General features: G+C 44.1%; 1 protein-coding gene across 1 annotated transcript; it reads left to right on the top strand.

Moving 5' to 3' along the window:
- The first annotated feature begins 9,050 nt into the window (after positions 1 to 9,050).
- MAGEL2 (MAGE family member L2) lies at positions 9,051 to 13,166 on the top strand. Its single transcript, XM_081228069.1, has one exon. It carries the CDS (start codon positions 9,179 to 9,181, stop codon positions 12,755 to 12,757), a length of 3,579 nt encoding a protein of 1,192 aa, XP_081084195.1. The 5' UTR covers positions 9,051 to 9,178; the 3' UTR covers positions 12,758 to 13,166.
- Positions 13,167 to 19,079: the final 5,913 nt, after the last annotated feature.

Below are 19,079 nucleotides of genomic sequence, written 5' to 3'. Positions count from 1 at the left end.
CTAGCCATGGCAATCAAAGAAGAAAAAGTAAGAAAAGGAATACAATTTGGAAAAGAAGAAGTAAAGCTGTCACTGTTTGCAGATGACAAAATACTATACATAGAGAATCCTAAAGATGCCACCAGAAAACTACTAGAGCTAATCAATGAATCTGGTAAAGTTTCAGGATACAAAATTAATGCAGAGAAATCTCTTGCATTCATATACATTAATAATGAAAAGTCTGAAAGAGAAATTAAGGAAACACCCCCATTTACCATTGTGACAAAAGGAATAAAATACCTAGGAATAAATCTACCTAGGGAGGCAAAAGACCTGTATGCAGAAAACTATAAGATACTGATGAAAGAAATTAAACATGATACAAACAGATGGAGAGATATACCATGTTCTTGGATTGAAAGGATCAATCTTGTGAAAATGACTATACTGACCAAACCAATCTACATATTCAATGCAATCCCTATCTAATTACCAATGGCATTTTTTACAGAACTAGAACAAAAAATCTTAAAACTTGTATAGAGACACAAAAGACCCCGAATAACAAAAGCAGTCTTGAGGGAAAAAAATTGGAGCTGGAGGAATCAGACTCCCTGACTTCAGACTATACTACAAAGCTACAGTAATCAACACAATATGGTACTGGCACAAAAATGGAATTATAGAGCAATAGAACAAGATTGAAAGCCCAGAGATAAACCCACGCACCTAGGGTCAACTAATCTTTGACAAAGGAAGTGAGGATATACAATGGAGAAGAGAGAGTCTCTTCAATAACTGGTGTTCAGAAAACTGGACAGCTACATGTAAAAGAATGAAATTAAAACACTACCTAACACCATTCACAAAAATAAACTCAAAATGGATTAAAGACCTAAATGTAGGACTGGACACTATAAAACTCTTAGAGGAAAACATAGAAAGAACAATCCTTGACATAAATCACAGCAAGATCATTTTTGATCCACTTCCTAGAGTAATGGAAATAAAAACAAAAATAAACAAATTGGACATAATTAAACTTAAAAGCTTTTGCACAGCAAAGGAAACTACAAACAAGACATAAAGACAACCGTCAGAATGGAAGAAAATATTTGCAAATGAATCAACGCACAAAGGATTAATCTCCAAAATATTTAAATAACTCCTGCCACTCAATATTAAATAAACAAACTACCAAATCCAAAAATGGGCAGAAGACCTAAATAGAACTTTCTCCAAAGAAGACATACAGATGGCCAAGAAGCACATGAAAAGCTTCTCAACATCACTAATTATTAGAGAAATGCAAATCAAAACAACAATGAGGTATCAGCTCACACCTGTTAAAATGGGCATTATCAGAAAATCTAAAAACAACAAATACTGGAGAGGGTGTGGAGAAAAGGGAACTCTCTTGCACTGTTGGTGGCAATGTAAATTGATACAACCACTATGGAGAACAATATGGAGGTTCCTTAAAAAACTAAAAATAGAATTACCATATGATCCAGCAATGCCACTACTGGGCATATACCCAGAGAAATCCATAATTCAAAAAGACACATGCCCCCCATCTTCACTGAAGCACTATTTACCATAGCCAGGTCATGGAAGCAACCTAAATGCCCATCAACAGACAAATGAATAAAGAAGTGGTACATATATACAAAGGAACATTACTCAGCCATATAAAGGAACGAAATTGGGTCATTTGTATAGATGTGGATGGATCTAGAGACTGTCATACAGAATGAAGTAAGTCAGAAAGAGAAAAACAAATATCATATATTAACACATATATGTGGAACCTCGAAAAATGGTACAAATGACCCAGTTTGCAGGGCAGAAATTGAGACAGAGATGTAGGGAACAAACGTATAGACACTAAGGGGGGAAAGTGGTGGGGGGGTGGCAGTGTAATGAATTGGGAGATTGGGATTGACATATATACACTAATATGTATAAAATGGATAACTACTAAGAGCCTGCTGTATAAAATAAATAAATAAAATTCTTAAATTAAAAAAAGACAATGCAATTAATAAATGGGAAATAGAATGAAATGCACAAAGAAGATATACAAATGGTCTTAAAATACAGCCACTTTGGAAGTCAGTTTTGGTAGTTTCTTACAAAAGTAAATATACTTTTATCATACAATCCAGCAATTTTGCTTCCTGGTATTCATGCAAATGAGTTGAAAACGTATGTCGACAAAGAAATCTTCATGCAAATGTTTATGACAGCTTTATTCATGTGTCCAAACTTGGATGCTACCAACATGTTCTACAATAGATGAATGCTAATAAACTATGGCACCTCCACACAGTAGAATGTTATGCCAAGATGAAAGGAAATGAATCACCTACCCACGGATGTTTATGGCAACTCTATTCATATTTGGCAAATTTTGGAAGCAAGAGAGGTATCCTTTCATAGGCGAATGGATAAACTGTGGTACATCCAGACAATGGAATATTATTCAATGATAAAAATGAAGTAAGCTATCAAGCCATGATAGCTTGGAGAAATCTTAATTGCATATTAGTAGGTGAAAAAAGCCAATCTGAAAAGTTTACATATTGTATGATTCCAAGTATATGACATTCTGGAAAAGGCAAAACTATGGAGATCTTAAAAAGGGGGTTTTGGGGGAGGTAGTGTTTGCCTGGGGGTTTGCCGGGGGTTAGGGGGGAGGTAGGGTAAATAGCAGAGCACAGAGGATTTTTAGGGTAGTGAAATTATTCTGTATGTCATAAAGGTGGATACATGTCATTATACATTTGTCAAAACCCACAGAATGTATAACCCCAAGAGGGAACCTTAATATAAACTACAGACTTTGTATGATAATGATGTGTCTGTAGGTTCATGGATTATAACACATGTACCCTCTGGTGCAGGATGTTGATATTGTGAGAAGTTGTGTATGTGTGTGGGACTGGCAAAGATTATATGAGAATTCTCAATATTGCCCTAAATTTTTTGGAAGCCTACAACTGCTCAAAAATTATCTATTAATAGGGCTTCCCTGGTGGCACAGTGGTTGAGAGTCTGCCTGCCGATGCAGGGGACACGGGTTCATGCCCCGGTCTGGGAAAATCCCACATGCCACGGAGCGGCTGAGCCCATGAGCCATGGCCGCTGAGCCTGCACGTCTGGAGCCTGTGCTCTGCAACAGGAGAGGCCACAACAGTGAGAGGCCGTGTACCGCAAAAAAAAAAAAAAAAATTAGCTATTAATAAACAAACATACAGACAAACAAAAATACGATACAATCATTTCTCACCCACTAGAAAGCTTAAAATCAAAATGGCCAATTACATCAATTTTGGCAAGGATGTGGAGCAAATGGAACTTTCATACATTGCTAAGATGAGTACAAAATGGTACAATCACAATTTCACATCTGCTAGGATGACCAAAATAAAAATGACTGACAATACAAAATCTTGTAAGGCTGTCAAACACCTGGAATTCTCATAAGTTCTGGAAGAGTGTATGTAAAACATTCTAACCCAATGGTGGAGAACTGTTGCAGTTCCTTATAAATACACACGTATCTACTTTATGAACCAGTCATCCAGTCTGACATTTACACAAGATACATGAACATGTACTTTCAAAAGAAGAATTTTAGAAGAATTTTCAAAGCAGTCTTTTTTTTATACTAGCCCCAAATTGTAAATGTCTCAGTGTCAACAGGTGATAGATAAACAAACTATGCAGTATATATAGTTGGAGTTCTAGTCAGAATCAGAAAGTAGCAAACCTCCTATACATGCAATATGTTTAAATCTAAAAAATAAAAAGTTGAATCCAGGGGCTTCCCTGGTGGCACAGTGGTTGAGAGTCCACCTGCTGATGCAGGGGACATGGGTTCGTGCCTCGGTCCAGGAAGATCCCACATGCTGTGGAGCGGCTGGGCCCGTGAGCCATGTCCGCTGAGCCTGGACGTCCAGAGCCTGTGCTCCACAATGGGAGAGGCCACAGCAGTGAGAGGCCCGCGTACCGCAAAAAAAAAAAAAAAAAAAAAAAAAAGTTGAATCCAGACACAAAAAGAGTATACACTATACTGATCAGATTTATATGAAATTCAAGAACCAGTAAAACTGATACATGGTGAAAGAAATCAGATAGCAGCTCCCTTTGAACATGAAAAGATGCTCAACATCTCTAATTATTAGAGAAATGCAAAAGAAAACTGCAATGAGACATTACTTCATACCAGTCAGAATAACCGTCATCAAAAAGTCTACAAATAACAAATGCTGGAGAGGGTGTGGAGAAAAGGGAACCCTCCTACACTGTCGTTGGGTTGGTGCAGGCACTATGGAAAACAGTATGGAGGTTTCTTAAAAAACTAAAAATAGAGTTTCCATTTGATCCAGCAATCCCACTCCTGGGCATATATCTGGAGAAAACTCTAATTCGAAAAGATACATGCACCCCAATGTTCAGAGCAGCACTATTTATAATAGCCAGGACATGGAAACAACCCTTGTGTCCATCGACAGATGAATGGATAAAGAAGTTGTGGGGGGGTGTATGTGTGTGTGTGTGTATATATATATATATATATATATATATATATATATACACACACACACACACACACATATATACACATACAGATACACACACAATGGAATATTACTCAGCCATAAAAAATAATCAAATTTGCAGCAACATGGATGGACCTGGAGATTATCATATGAAGTGAAGTAAATCAGACAAAGATAAGTATCATATGATATCACTTATATGTAGAATCTAAAAAAATAATACAAATGAATCTATATACAAAACAGAAACAGACTCACAGACATAAAAAACAAACTTACAGCTACCAAAGGGGAGAGGATGGTGGGGAAGGGATAAATCAGGAGTATGGGGTTAACAGATACAAACTACTCTATATAAAATAGATAAGCAACAAGGATTTACTGTTTAGCACAGGGAACTATATTCAATATCTTATAATAACTGATAATGGAAAATAATATTAAAAAAATAGCAGTTGCCTTTGGAGGTGAAGGAATTGACTGGAACAGGGCACATGGACATTTATTTGGTAAAGAAAATGCTCTTCATCTTGTTTTGACAGATGGTTACTTAGTGACAAAGTTCATTTAACAGAATGCTGTATATCTATGCATTTAACTGTATGTTAATTATGCCTTAAATTAAAAAAAAAAGTTTTGGCAGCCCTGGTGTAACGGCCAAGAAAGCTCCCTTTGGCAACAAATAGATTTGGCTTCAATTCCAGAATCTGCTATAGATTTCCAGATTTGTGACAAGTTAATTACCATCCTGAGCCTCAATTTCTTGACGTGTAAAATGGGACCAAACACTTGTGGATTTTGTGAGGAATATACAGTGTTTGAAAGCTTTTAGGATGGTATTTGTTCAAATAATAACCATTCAATAAATAGTAGTTACACTATTTTAATGAATCTCTCACAATTCTTCTTTCAAATGCCTTGTACTTCTGACATATCCTGTTTTTGTTTTTCTTTTTACTTTTAGTGCTCTATTTGTTCACTCATGAATCTCCCACACCTTTGGATTTGTTTTTCTTTTCATTGTTGCTGCCAGCATCACACCCCTACCCCCACACTCCAAGCAGAAGTAAGTACTCAGTTATTTGCATCAACTATGACCAATATGAATTTTAAACAATGCAAACAACAATACTTTACTGCACTAAAAAATAGCATATTCGTATCCCTCTGTGTCTATAAGATCCAATGTCAGATTTTTCTCTGTACATAGCACCATGTCAGGCACATACTAAATACTTAATAAAAGACATTTCATAAGTAAACAATTTTAGACTGTGAAAATCATAACTATTTTACTCACTTATCAATATTTACACCAAGTCTAACAGCTATAGAGGAGTGAAAGATGGGCGCTTCTAGTGCTAATCTTACACTTTCATTCACTAGCTCCTTACTGAACACTCAGAATGATCTGGGGATAGAAGAGTGAGCAAAACAAGGCTCCAGTCTCTATTCTTGCCATAATGCAGACAATAAAGAAATGAACAAATTCTTCATACATCTGGCTCAGTGATTTTCCTACTCCTGTTTGTCTCACCTCATTTCTCCTTCCCCCAATCTTTTCCATTACTTGCGTTATCCTTTTGTTATATACTTATGCAAATACTGAAAAGTCCTTTCTAATTAGAAGAGAGACAGACACCTACATTCCATGGATGTTTGTATATATATACATGTGTGTGTGTGTGTGTGTGTGTGTGTCTTTTATTTCCTATGCACCTTGGATTTTTAAGCTGTTTTATGGAGAAGGAAGGAAAGGGAATTTGACAACACTTGGATCAGAGGTATGGAGATGGGAGAGCATACGCACAAAAGGGTTGTGGGAGCCTCAGGAAGCTAGAACATTCCACAAGGAGAAGGGGGGTTTTTAGAGACCTATTTAAAGCTTGTAGTTCAAACCCACTAGACTCAGGACATTATTGGGTTTTGCTTTAATCAATATTAAAACAGTCAACTTCACAAAGGGGCTATATGTCACTCGATTCCTCAGGTGTTACTGACATTGGGAATAAGAAATTTGTGGGTAGCTAGGTCATCAAGTGGCCTGGGTCTGAGAGCACTGATTGTCCAAAACAGGCAGATGTATTTTCCAGGGAAGAATAAACCCGATTCACCCACCATTACTGTACCCAGCAGAACCACTGTATACTCATACCCCAATTTTTCTCAGATAGTTCAATAATGTTAACCAAAGAGTTGCAAAGGTTCTACCTTGACTACCTTCCATTTATAATGACATCTACATTACCCACCCCTCCATAATTCCTGATAATTTGCTTTTGCCTTCTGTATCATCCGTGGGCATAAACTGGGCCTCCTTTGACATAACGGATATGGTGGGAGTTGACATTGTGTGGGGCAGTGCTATTCATTAAGCTCCAACCTCCGTGAGAACAGTTGGGTCCTGCTGGTAACCATTTACTGTGTGGGATGGCCCACAGCATGGTGGACCAAAAGTTAAATCCACCATAATCTTGAAAAAAAATGGTTAGTGGGAGAACTTGATCTCTGATGAATTTATATATTGGAATTAGAGGAGGAAAAAGCATGCTTTATTGAGGGTAGAAATGTCATAGGCTGAAAGATAAACTGATTTTCCCAAAGTCACCCACAGCCAGCAACTGTTATGTGACAGGGTTGGTAATAGGGGAACATGAGGGTTATGGGTCCAGAGTTGGCACCCATGAAGTCGTTAGTTCTAAACCCCATCAAACTGAGAACTCATATGGATTGACTATTACTAACCTACAGGAGGGATCTGAAACCATGAGACATGGAATATCCATCCTGTAGAAGCATCTTTCTGGGGTTATATAGGCATGACACATCATCAGCCACCAGGGAAGAGCTGCTGGCTTCTGAAAAGAAGATGTTCCTGGGGGATAACAACTCATTTCTCATCTCTTCAATTGCCAGAAAAACTACTGAAACCTCACTCCCAAATTATTATTTCATTATTTAAGGCAATAGTAAACTTGGGAGTGTGTATATGCCTTCACTGGGATTCATAAATTATCAAATTTGAGGGTACTGCAGGAGGAGTGGGGTGTAGCCTTCATCATTCTCGTCTGCCCCCTTGTGGCATCTTTCATGTTTTTTTTTTTTTTGTCACTCCAGACTCTTGCCCTAGCCTGCAAATAGCCTCTTCTAAACTAAACATCTTTGATATTTAGTATTTTGTATATTTCCAAAAAGCTACCCAACTAGAGATGAGACTGTCATTTCCTTTCATCATGAAGTAGTATAGTGTTACTCAATACATTTGATGTCTTCTGCTTTATCTGTTAATACATTGTTTGTCTAATTTTTAAACTGATTTGGCTGAGTAGATTTCCCTCCAATTCTGTGTGTTACTCTTCATATTTTTTTCCTGTATATGAATCATGGATCTATTCATTCGCCCATTTTACTACTTTCTAGTGCACTGTTTTGGTTGTTGTTGTTACCATTTCTTTCTTGCTCTGCAACTGATAAACAAGCAACAGGAAACCTACCTTGTTCTTTCATCCCAGTTATTCCATGGGAATTATCCCCCATACTAAAAATGCTTCCTCTCATGGATGTCTGGAACATCTCAATTTCCAGGACGTCTTTCCTTCTCTATTCTTTGCCACATTTTTTCTCTTCCTGGGTCTGAAAATGCCTGTATCCTCCAAGAAAGACCTATCATAGGAGTTTCACCCTAAACACTCTTCTTCTGCATCCACAATCCCTGCAACAGCTCTATTTCCATGAAGAGCATCTGGACTCCAAGCGCACTTATCTTCTGAATCCCAAGACATTATACAGGAGTGTCTGCAGGGTATCTCTCTTTGGCAGGTCCACAGCACTGTAAATGCCCGTGTCCCATGCAATACCCACCAATCTCTCTTCCTACCAGCCTCCACTGTGTCCCTAAGACAATCATCTACACCAGCAATTTCCCACTTTCCCAGGACACACGTCTCTTTCACACTTACATTAAATTATAATAGCTGCCTACTATCACTCTTGAAATATATATATGTATATATATATATGTATGTGTGTGTGTATATATATATATATACATATATATATATATATATACATATATATATATATATATGTGTGTATATATATATATATGTGTGTGTATATATATATATATATATATATATATATATTTCCCTTCCTCTGGCTCCAGTTTTGCTGTATCTGAGCTCAGACCACACCATCTCCCCCTTCATGGATACCTTCCATGTTCCCAGTGGTCTGTTCCCAACTCTATAATGCAGTAGAGTGATTTCTAAAACATAAATCTGTTCCTGTCACTCCCCCGTGAAAACTCATCCATGCGGAGTCTGACGAGGCTGCATTTGGGGACTGGACCGAGTGAGGAGGGATCTTGTGTCAGCCAGGATTTCTGGTAGACGCCCCTATGCACTATCCACTTGTGGTGGTCGGGGGCGGAGAAGGGGCGGGATTGAGCCCCCTTCCCCCCTCCTCCTTACTGCGGAAAGCTGCAGAGCTAAGGGCACTCACTTCCTATTCACCAGTCAGCAGGGAGGAATCCTCTCAGCAGCCACGTAGGCATTCTCTTCTCTCTGGAGGAAAAGGCCCAGCAGCTGTCGGAGGAAAAGGCTCACCAGCTGTCAGAGCAAAAGGACATGTCGCAGCTAAGTAAGAATTTGGGTGATTCGAGTCCCCCGGCGGAGGCCCCTAAGCCTCCGGTCTATAGCCGCCCTACGGTTCTGATGCGGGCTCCGCCCGCCTCCTCTCGGGCTCCGCCAGTCCCTTGGGATCCACCTCCGATTGATTTGCAGGCTTCATTGGCCGCTTGGCAGGCACCTCAGCCTGCTTGGGAGGCCCCGCAGGGCCAGCCGCCTGCCCCAGTGGCTCCCATGGCCCAACCTCCGGCCCTAGGGGGCCCGATGGTCCAGGCTCCCCCTCTGGGAGGCCCGATGGGCAAGCCTCCAACTCCGGGAGTCCTGATGATCCATCCTCCCCCTCCGGGAGCCCCGATGGCCCAGCCTCCAACTCCGGGAGTCCTGATGATGCATCCTTCGGCTCCCGGAGCCCCAATGGCGCATCCTCCCCCTCCGGGGACCCCAATGGCACATCCTCCCCCTCCGGGGACCCCGATGGCACATCCTCCCCCTCCTGGGACCCCGATGGTGCATCCTCCCCCTCCGGGGACCCCGATGGCGCATCCTCCCCCTCCGGGGACCCCCATGGCGCATCCTCCCCCTCCGGGGACACCGATGGCTCACCCTCCCCCTCCGGGGACACCGATGGCCCATCCTCCCCCTCCGGGGACCCCTATGGCTCAGCCTCAAGCTCCAGGAGTCCTGATTCCCCAGCCTCTGACTCCGGGAGTCCTGATGGTCCAGCCTTCTGCTCCAGGAGCCCCGATAGCCCAGCCTCCACCCCCAGCACCCTTGATGGCCCAGCCTCCGCCTCCAGGAGCCCCGATGGCCAAGCCTCCAGGTCCTGGAGTCCTGATGATCCATCCTGCAGGCTCAAGAGCTCCGATCACCCAGCCTCCAGCTACAGGAGCCCCGATGGTGCAGCCGCCTGCGCCGGCCCCACCTGCGCAACCTATGGCTTCCTGGGCCCCACAGGCTCAGCCTCTGATCCTTCAGATCCAGTCACAGGTTATAAGGGCTCCTCCACAGGTTCCCCAGGGTCCACAGGCCCCGCCAGCGCAGCTGGCCACACCCCCGGGCTGGCAGGCCACTTCGCCGGGATGGCAGGCCCCACCGCAAGGCTGGCCAGCCACGCCCCTGGGCTGGCAGACCACACAGGTCACCTGGCCTGCTCCAACGATTGCCTGGCAGGCACCTCTACCTGTGCGCCCGGGGCCACCACCCATCCGACCGGGCCCACCGCCCATCCGCCCGGGCCCCCCGCCGGTGCGCCAGGCCCCACCCCCAATCCGCCAGGCACCTCCACTGATCCGCCAGGCACCGCCACCCATCCGACCTGCCCCTCAGGTCCTGGCCACTCCGCCGCCTCTCTGGCAGGCCCTGCCGCCCCCACCACCTCTGCGGCAGGCCCCGCAGACTCGGCTGCCCACCCCGCAGTTGAGGGCGGCTCCACCAATTCGGGCGGCCCCACAGGTGCCAACGGCCCCTCCAGCACCGCAGATGCCCACCGCACCTCCCGCTGTTCCACAGGCGCCCCCGGCCGTGATGCCAGCCCCTCTGCCGGCCGCGCTGTCAGCCCCGCAGGCTGTGCACTGCCCACCCATCATCTGGCAGGCCCCGAAAGGCCAAGCTCCGGTGCCACACGAGATGCCAACCTCAATGGAGTTCCAGGAAGTTCAGCAAGCCCAGGCCAGCCTGGCCTGGCAGGCTCCAAAGGCCCCCGGGCAATTCTGGCAGGCCCTGCCCACCCAGGAGGCCCAGAGGCAGGGCCCACCACTGGTTCAACTGGAGCAGCCCTTTCACGGGGCCCCCACCTCCCAAAAGGCCCTGCAAATCCAGCTACCCACCCAGCAGGTCCAGCCCTCGGGCTCGCAGGCAGAGCTGCCAGCCATGCAACTCCAGCCCTCCTGGCAGGGCCCCCCCGCAGCCTTGCAGGGCCAGCCCGGAGCCCCCTTAGCGGGGGCAAATTTTCCCATGGGCTCTGCTAAATCATTGATGACTCCATCAGGAGAATCCAGGGCCTCCTCTATAGACCGAAGGACCTCTTCAAAAGAACGTAGGACCTCTTCAAAGGAACGCAAGGCTCCTTCAAAGGACCGGATGATCTTTGGTGGCACTTTTTGTGCTCCCAGGGCAATGCCAACTGCTGGAGCACACCTGACAACTCCCTGGAAAAACTTGCCTGCCGCATCCAAGACCTTTACTGCCACCCCAAGGGTCTTTCCATCTACCTCCCAGTTCCAGCCTGCCTCTTCTAATGCCTTCAAGGGCCCGTCTGCCACCTCAGAGACCCCAAAGTCACTGCCACTTGCTCTGCAGGATCCATTTGCCTGCATTGAGGCCTTGCCTGCAGTCCCATGGGTTCCACAGCCCAATGTGAATGCCTCGAAGGCATGCAAGGCAGGGCCCAGCATCCTGATGGCGACGGCAGCTGCCCCCAAGGCAATGGCCACCACTCAAGAGGCCTCAAAGACCTCCGCTGAGCCTCCGCGTCGTTCAGGCAAGGCTACCAGGAAGAAGAAGCATCTGAATACCGAAGAGGAGGATGGCAGGGGCCAGATGCTGAGCATGCACACCTGGCAGGCCCCCAGGCCCTGGGAAAGTGTGGACTTCAATGACTGGGAGGTTCAAACCCCTATCCAGGTCCTGTGTGACTGGGAGGGCCTGAGCACCTCCCATGGCCTGAGTGGCTGGGAGGGCCCGAGTACCTCCCGGATCCTGAGTGGCTGGGAAGGACCCAGCACTTCTTGGGCCCTGAGTGCCTGGGAGGGCCCGAGCACCTCAAGGGCCCTGGGTCTCTGGGAAAGCCCAGTTAGCCCTCCGTCCTTGCTCATCTCTGAGCTCCCTAATCTTGCTCAGGGATTTGGTGCAACCCAAGATGACCCCAAGATGGAGACTCAGCCACTGTCTCCCTTGGATGAGAGAGCAAACGCACTGGTGCAGTTCCTCTTGGTCAAGGACCAAGCCAAGGTGCCCATCAAGCGCTCAGAGATGGTGAAATTCATCATCCGTGAATATAAAGATGAGTGCTTAGAAATCATCAGCCGTGCCAGCCACAAGCTGGAGTGTGTCTTTGGTTATCAATTGAAGGAAATTGATCCCAAAAACCACTCTTATATTCTCATCAACAAGGGTCGGAAGGGTGAAGCAGCGTCATCCTACTTAGACAGGCCCAAGTTAGGACTCCTGATGGTGGTTCTGAGCCTCATCTTTATGAAAGGCAGTTGTGTCAGGGAGGACCTGATCTTTACTTTTCTGTACAAGTTAGGGCTGGATGTCCGGGAGACACATGGTCTCTTTGGAAATACAAGGAAGCTCATCACCGAAGTTTTTGTAAGGGAGAAGTACCTAGAGTACAGGCGAATCCCTTTTACTGAGCCAGCAGAATATGAGTTCCTCTGGGGCCCCCGAGCATTCCTCGAAACCAGCAAGATGCTTGTCCTGAAGTTTTTGGCCAAGCTCTATAAGAAAGATCCACGGTGCTGGCCATACCAGTACTATGAAGCACTGGCAGAGTGTGAGTCTGAAGATTTGGATGAGGATGAGCCTGGCCCCGATGACAAAGCCGATGACCCCACCAGCAGTCCCCCTCCCCGCTAATGTGGTTTAGCCGATATCTCATTGTTCCTTTGGGTCCCCGGCCTGAGGCCACTGACAGGGTGGGGTGGGGGGTACGTTTTGTTTCTGGTGTTTATGTTCCAGTTCTCTGTGTGTAAGTTTGAATTTCAGTTTGCTTTTATATCTGCCAAAGCTTTGTACATTTTCATGTGGTGTTGATTTCAACTGGCTACTGTTCTATTTGGTATTTTGGCATCTGTATTTTTAAGTGAGATCTGTGATTCTCTGTTTTGTGTTATAATTGTTATGTTTTGCTATCAGAGTTGTGCTGGCTTTGTGAAATGAATTTGAGAAGCTATCCATCTCAGTCTGGTACAGATTATGTAGCATCAAAATAGGCTGTTCTTTGAACGTTAAAATGACTCATCAGTAAAAGCTGTCTGCAGAAAAGTAAATATCTATATCTATATATAAATATAATTTCAGCATAACATGGAAGTGTTTGTCTTTATTCTAATTTTTATTCTAGATAGTGGGAGCCAAGTTTTACCGTACTCTCCAAATACAGCTGAACATCAAGACAACTACCAGTGATAGTAGAAATCACAGTGGCAAAACTGCTTTTCAAAGACAGTGCTACATGCATTATAATTAGGCAGTGATTGCAATGGGTGGTGAAACGTAAGATTAAAGCAAAAGTAAAACTTAAGTCAGCAAGGCTGAATCAAGAGGAGGTTTTTAATCCTCTTGATTCCTCACAATAATCCTTCAAAGTAGGCATTATTCCCATTTTGTAGATGAGTGTCTAAGGCTCAAGTAGAATAATTAAATGGGACATGTCTGTGTCAAGACAATAATGTTGTAATTTGGAGCAGAAAATATTCTTAAGGTTATGTGAGAAGTGAGGACCATCTGCCTGCAGGACCACAAGAACCAAGTTCATTAGCCACGGGGATGAATTGGCCAAAGGGGCATTGGTCAGTCATGTGGTGGGTGGTGGGTGTCCAGCAGCTCAGGAAATGTGGGTTTCATCAACACATTGACACGGACATTGAAACACACTCCCTGCAAAACATCCAGGTTTATAACAGGGAAAAGGAAATACCAGGCTTCACTGAACTGGGGATTCTGCAGATTGCAGGCGGTAGGGGGGAAGGAGGCGGACAACAGGGAGGTCTAGCTGAAGATTCTGGGAGGGGCCTTCAGTTGTAACATACAGGGGGAGTCAGCTGGCAACGTCTGATGTGCTAAATAGCCTTAGTCAACCCTTGGGTGCAGGGCCTGGTGTGGGAGGGAGTGGATGTGGACAGGAGGGTTTCAGAGAAAGATATTCATGCACACCTGACCAGGCTGGTGTGTGCAAAAGGACTTTCCTGAAGGTACCATTGTCTTCACGTGGATGGGGACCATCAGAGCTGCTGCCATCTCTACTGTCCTAGAAGGATCCAGAACCCCACCCCTAAACCCCCTTCTCTTGGTGAAGATGAAGTTCCAGAGAGGAGGTAAATGGCAAAAGTGGTGTTCATCTGCCACCTAGTGGCCTGCCACAGTTCTGTCGCTCCTGCAGTGGCTCAGTGCAGCCCCTGCGTCAGTGAAGAAACTCACACCCCAAATACCCGGGTTTAGGCTAGTACTTGCTTCATAACCCTTGCCCATAATTCTACTTGAATTTGGGCCCAAACGTTTCTTCTTTTCTCTTATGTCATAGGGCAAGGTGAAACCTCCTCTCCACGTCCAATCCAGTTGCATTTAGGAAGCTGAGTTTCTAGAGGAGGAGATGAACTCGTAAGATGGAGAGTCCATTCCCCGGCTGTCCCCACCCTGGGACCTGCCTGGCTACAGGGGATCCTTGGCAAGTTGTCCAAGTGGCCAGGTTTTCCAAAAATTCTGAAGAAGTTTCTTGTAAGCTCCATGGTTCAGAGAGTATTGGGCTACTGACCCAATCAGTCTTTAGTTATTTTGACGACAACAGCAAATGCCCATTGAAGGCAACGGCACAGTCTCAACTGAGAACTATCCCCCAAAGAGGCTTTGCTGGGTCAGAAAAGTGACACGTAGGTCTAGTATTTCTTATTTGTTTTTAGTTTATTTATTAATTTTTTTTAATAGTTTTCTCCAAATCATTCACTCTTGGGGGACTTGAGCAAGTGGCTTTTTGTGGAGCAAAATTTGGAAAGTAACATCACATGACTTTGGTGCCATGCTTAAGGTGTGGCTTTAGTTCAGGGCAGAAAGGCTCACTTCCCATTGACAATCTTTTATCTCATTTATCTCATCATTGGATATAATCAAATACCTAATTTAAGCAATGCCAAGGGCTTAAGACCTGAATAGAGTTAAAATGTAATTAAAGATAAGTTACAATAATAATACAATTGTAACTACAAACAAACTTGGCCAAATATTCAACTGAAAGGTTTAAGAAAGAACAGCTGACATTATGAAATCAGAAGGTAGAAAACAAGAATCCAGGAAAATGGGAAACGACAGGGTAAGAAGCAATGAGAGAAAATTCAAGACCCATTATTTCAAAGTTCTAAAATGTAGATAAATTTAGTATGAAGATTTTTATTGTAAGATGAAGAAAACCTAAAACCTCTATAAACTAAATGGGCAAAAGATAACAGGTGACAAAAAACAAAAGAAATACAAATGGAAAATGACATTGTAAACTGTTTCACCTCACTAATACGTGAGGACAATATTACCTATTATAAATATTAGACCAGTATTCCAGCTTTCATTTATTAAATTAGCATAGAATGAAATAAAAGCCCATGGAATATCCAATGTGAATAAAGTTATCATGAAACTGGCACCCAGTTTATACGGCTGAGGAAACTATAAATCACTACAAATTACCCTGAAATAAATTCAGTCAACTGCATCGCCAAGAGATTTAAAAATATTAACACTATCTTACCTAGAAATTCTTCATATAGGAATATATTGAATGGAAATAATCTGCAGTGGGGACAGAAGCTTTTTCACAAGGAAAACTACTTAGGAAAGTGGAGGAGACATTATGATATGCACAGCTGCCCACCACCCCCATACAAACATACTAGCATCAAGGTGGTGCAGTGAGCTTTCTGCTGAAAAGACCAAAGGCTTCCTCAGAAAACCACGTGCAGATTTCTCCAGCACAAAATTGTGTGCAGCAGAACAGAGACATGAAATATGTGCCTGAAAATTTTGAAAGTGGGTGCTAGCAGGTTCCCATCAAGTCTGTGGAATGATCTCAGCCATTTCCGATAATGTGTAGACTCCTCAAGAAGAGAAATTTAAAATGTTTCCCAAAGTGATGGAATCCAGTGTACCGTTGTACAGGATGTTAAGTTATAAGCAAGGTAATATCTTAGGATGCTTACCTAGAAATGATGATCTGAATTTTAGAATAATACTGTATTGCTATAAGTCATTCCTCCCAAGAGCCACAGAGACAAGGGCCAGTTGCCTGTCAAAGCAGTACATAAAGCAACATTGTAAGCAGACAAGAATTAATCACTGTGGCTGTGATGGACAGAGTCCTCTCTCCAGCGTCCCTGTGGCTTCTGCTGGGCACCTAGCACATGTTAATAATTTACCCTTAGTGGGCTTCCCTGGTGGCGCAGTGGTTGAGAGTCCGCCTGCTGATGCAGGGGACACGAGTTCGTGCCCTGGTCTGGGAAGATCCCGCATGCTGCGGAGCGGCTGGGCCTGTGAGCCATGGCCACTGAACCTGTGCGTCCGGAGCCTGTGCTCCGCAACAGGAGAGGCCGCAACAGTGAGAGGCCTGCGTACCGCAAAAAATAATAATAATAAAAATTTTTTAAATAATAATAATAATTTACCCTTAGAGTTACAGACACACCCACAATGTGTGGCATCTTCTCATCTACTGTCATGATACTGGAAGGGACTTAGGCATCTAACCAGAGTCTAACATGTGGGCACTGCCCCGCATTCGATCAGTCATCCAGGCCTGCCAGGTTTGCCACATGGCACAGTGAGTGCTCACCCTCTCTCTATCCCTGCAACCACTGTTTCTTGCTTGGACTTGGCAGCTGCCTTTGACATGGTGCCTACCTTCGGTAGTTTGCTTCTCATGCAAACTGCTATGTCGGCTGCCCAGAGCATAACGTTTCACCCTGTTTAAAACACCTGATGGCTCTCAGTTTATCTCAGAGTTAGATGCAGCTCACTCTCCTCATCCTGAGAGTCAAGGAGCATCAGGTTAGCTGTGGGTTAGCCTAAATTGGGATTTACGAATTAGACCAGAGGTCCCTCTACTGGGAAGTTAGGGGAACTCCTAGGATTCTGTAGGGAACACCTAGGAGCGTCAACAAGGATGGGTCTTAAAGAGAATGTGTGTGTGTGTGTGTGTGTCTGTGTGTGTGAGAGAGAGAGAGAGAGAGAGAGAGAGAGAGAGAGAGAGAATTACTGGGAATGACCAAAGTTAGCAGAAGTAATGTTACCAAACCAGCAAGAACCAGAAGTACCTGGAGGAAATTCTCCAGTTTTTTAAGATTCAAACGTGTGTATGTATGAGATGAAAATGCCAAATATTTCATAAAGACAAAGGTGGGCATGGACCTAAACAAGACAACCTGTCTAAAGTCTCCTGTGACTCAGCACAGACTCAGAAGGCAAAAACGCAAGGCCATGATGCGGACAACATGAGGTGAGACTTCTCTGATAAGAGGCTTCAACTGAAGCTTCTGCACAGCCCATCCTTCGTTCATCCCTTGTGAGGGGGACTAGCCACCAGTTAGTGGAAAGCAGTGAATGGTAACTAATTCCATGGGTGAACCACAAATTCAAGTGAGTGGGCACGTTTTTTGGTACCAGTAAATAAGTACATTGGTATACCAAAAAAAAAAAAAAAGAGAGAGAGAGAGAGAGAGAAGCCCTACTGTATAGCACAGGGAACTCTGCTAAATATTCTGTAACAACCTAAATGGGAAAAGAGTTTGAAAAAGAATATATACATGTATATGTATAACTGAATCACTTTGCTGTACACCTGAAACTAACAATGTAAATCAACTATATGCCAATATAAAATATTTTTTTTAAAAAAAAGAAAGAAGCCTCTGACATTTAGATCACAACCTTCCTGTTTTCTTTTGTTACCAGTCCAGAAAGTCCTGTGGGTACAAGAAAGACATGCAGGATAGTAGATCAGGCTTCTCTGGAGAGAATCTCTGGGAAAGGAAGCCTAGCAATCCATCTTTAGAGCACAAGCTAGAGTGCAAGCAATGTCATTCTTCCAAATTGTTCGAAGGGTCCTATTGTGAATCCCATGGAGAGATTTATAACACTACTAGCCCACTGGTCTGATCCCTTAATCCCTTAATATTCTGAAAGTTACTCTGGCTCCTTTTTGTTTTAAGAGATGAAGTCTATATGGGGAGCCTCCTTCATTCTCAGTTTTCTCCTATTTTGCTTGGTGGCACTGCAGGAATGCTCCTGGGGTCTCAGAGAGATGCTTTCTCAGTACAAATGACTTCACTCCACGAACTGCCAATCCATTTCCCAGCAAGACTGGATTTCTGGGCTTCCCTGGTGGTGCAGTGGTTGAGAATCCGCCTGCCAATGCAGGGGACACGGGTTCGTGCCCTGGTCCGGGAAGATCCCACATGCTGCGGAGCGGCTAGGCCCGTAAGCCATGGCCGTTGAGCCTGCGCATCCGGAGCCTGTGCTCCGCAATGGGAGAGGCCACAACAGTGAGAGGCCCGCGTATTGCAAAAAAAAAAAAAAAAAAAAGACGGTTTCTTTGCCCTCATTTGTTCAGAGTAACTTCAGCTTGAGGTTCTCAGAGGGTTAATAGAGGGATTGAGGTTGTCCAATCAACCAGCAATAACCACAGAAGCATTTCCTATCTAGTAGCCTTCCTGGGGTGTGCTTTCTAGTGACTGAGACTCTTCCCTGAAACAGAGCCAGCTGGGGCCACAAAGCTGTAGGATTTGAGTGCTGGTTTTCTTGGCTTCTACAAGACATACTTAAAAACATTTTGTTTTGAAATAATTATTGATTCATAGAAAGTTGCAAAGATTGTACAGGACAGTCTTCTGAATCTTTCATCTAATTTCCCCCAATGTTTACATCTTATATACCGGTAGTACAATATCAAACACATTGACATTGGTACTATGTATATGTATAGTTCAATGATATTTTATCACAAAAAACTGTAGACTCTGTAAACATCACCTCAATCAACATACAGAACTATTCCACCACTACAAAGATTTCTCTCATGCTGCTCTTTTTAGTCACGTGCATCATTTCCCCAACATCCCTAATCCCTGGCAATCATTGCCCTGTTCTTCATCTCTGTAATTTTGTCAGTTTGAGAATGTTATATTAATGGAATCTACCT

This window comes from Mesoplodon bidens, assembly GCF_964165515.1.
Source record: "Mesoplodon bidens genome assembly, chromosome: 3".
Classification (NCBI taxonomy): domain Eukaryota; kingdom Metazoa; phylum Chordata; class Mammalia; order Artiodactyla; family Ziphiidae; genus Mesoplodon; species Mesoplodon bidens.
This window is presented reverse-complemented; position numbering and strand designations above follow the sequence as displayed.

Coding starts and splice junctions, on each gene's coding strand:
- MAGEL2 (XM_081228069.1), top strand. CDS start 9,179: ATGTCGCAGCTAAGTAAGAATTTGGGTGATTCGAGTCCCCCGGCGGAG.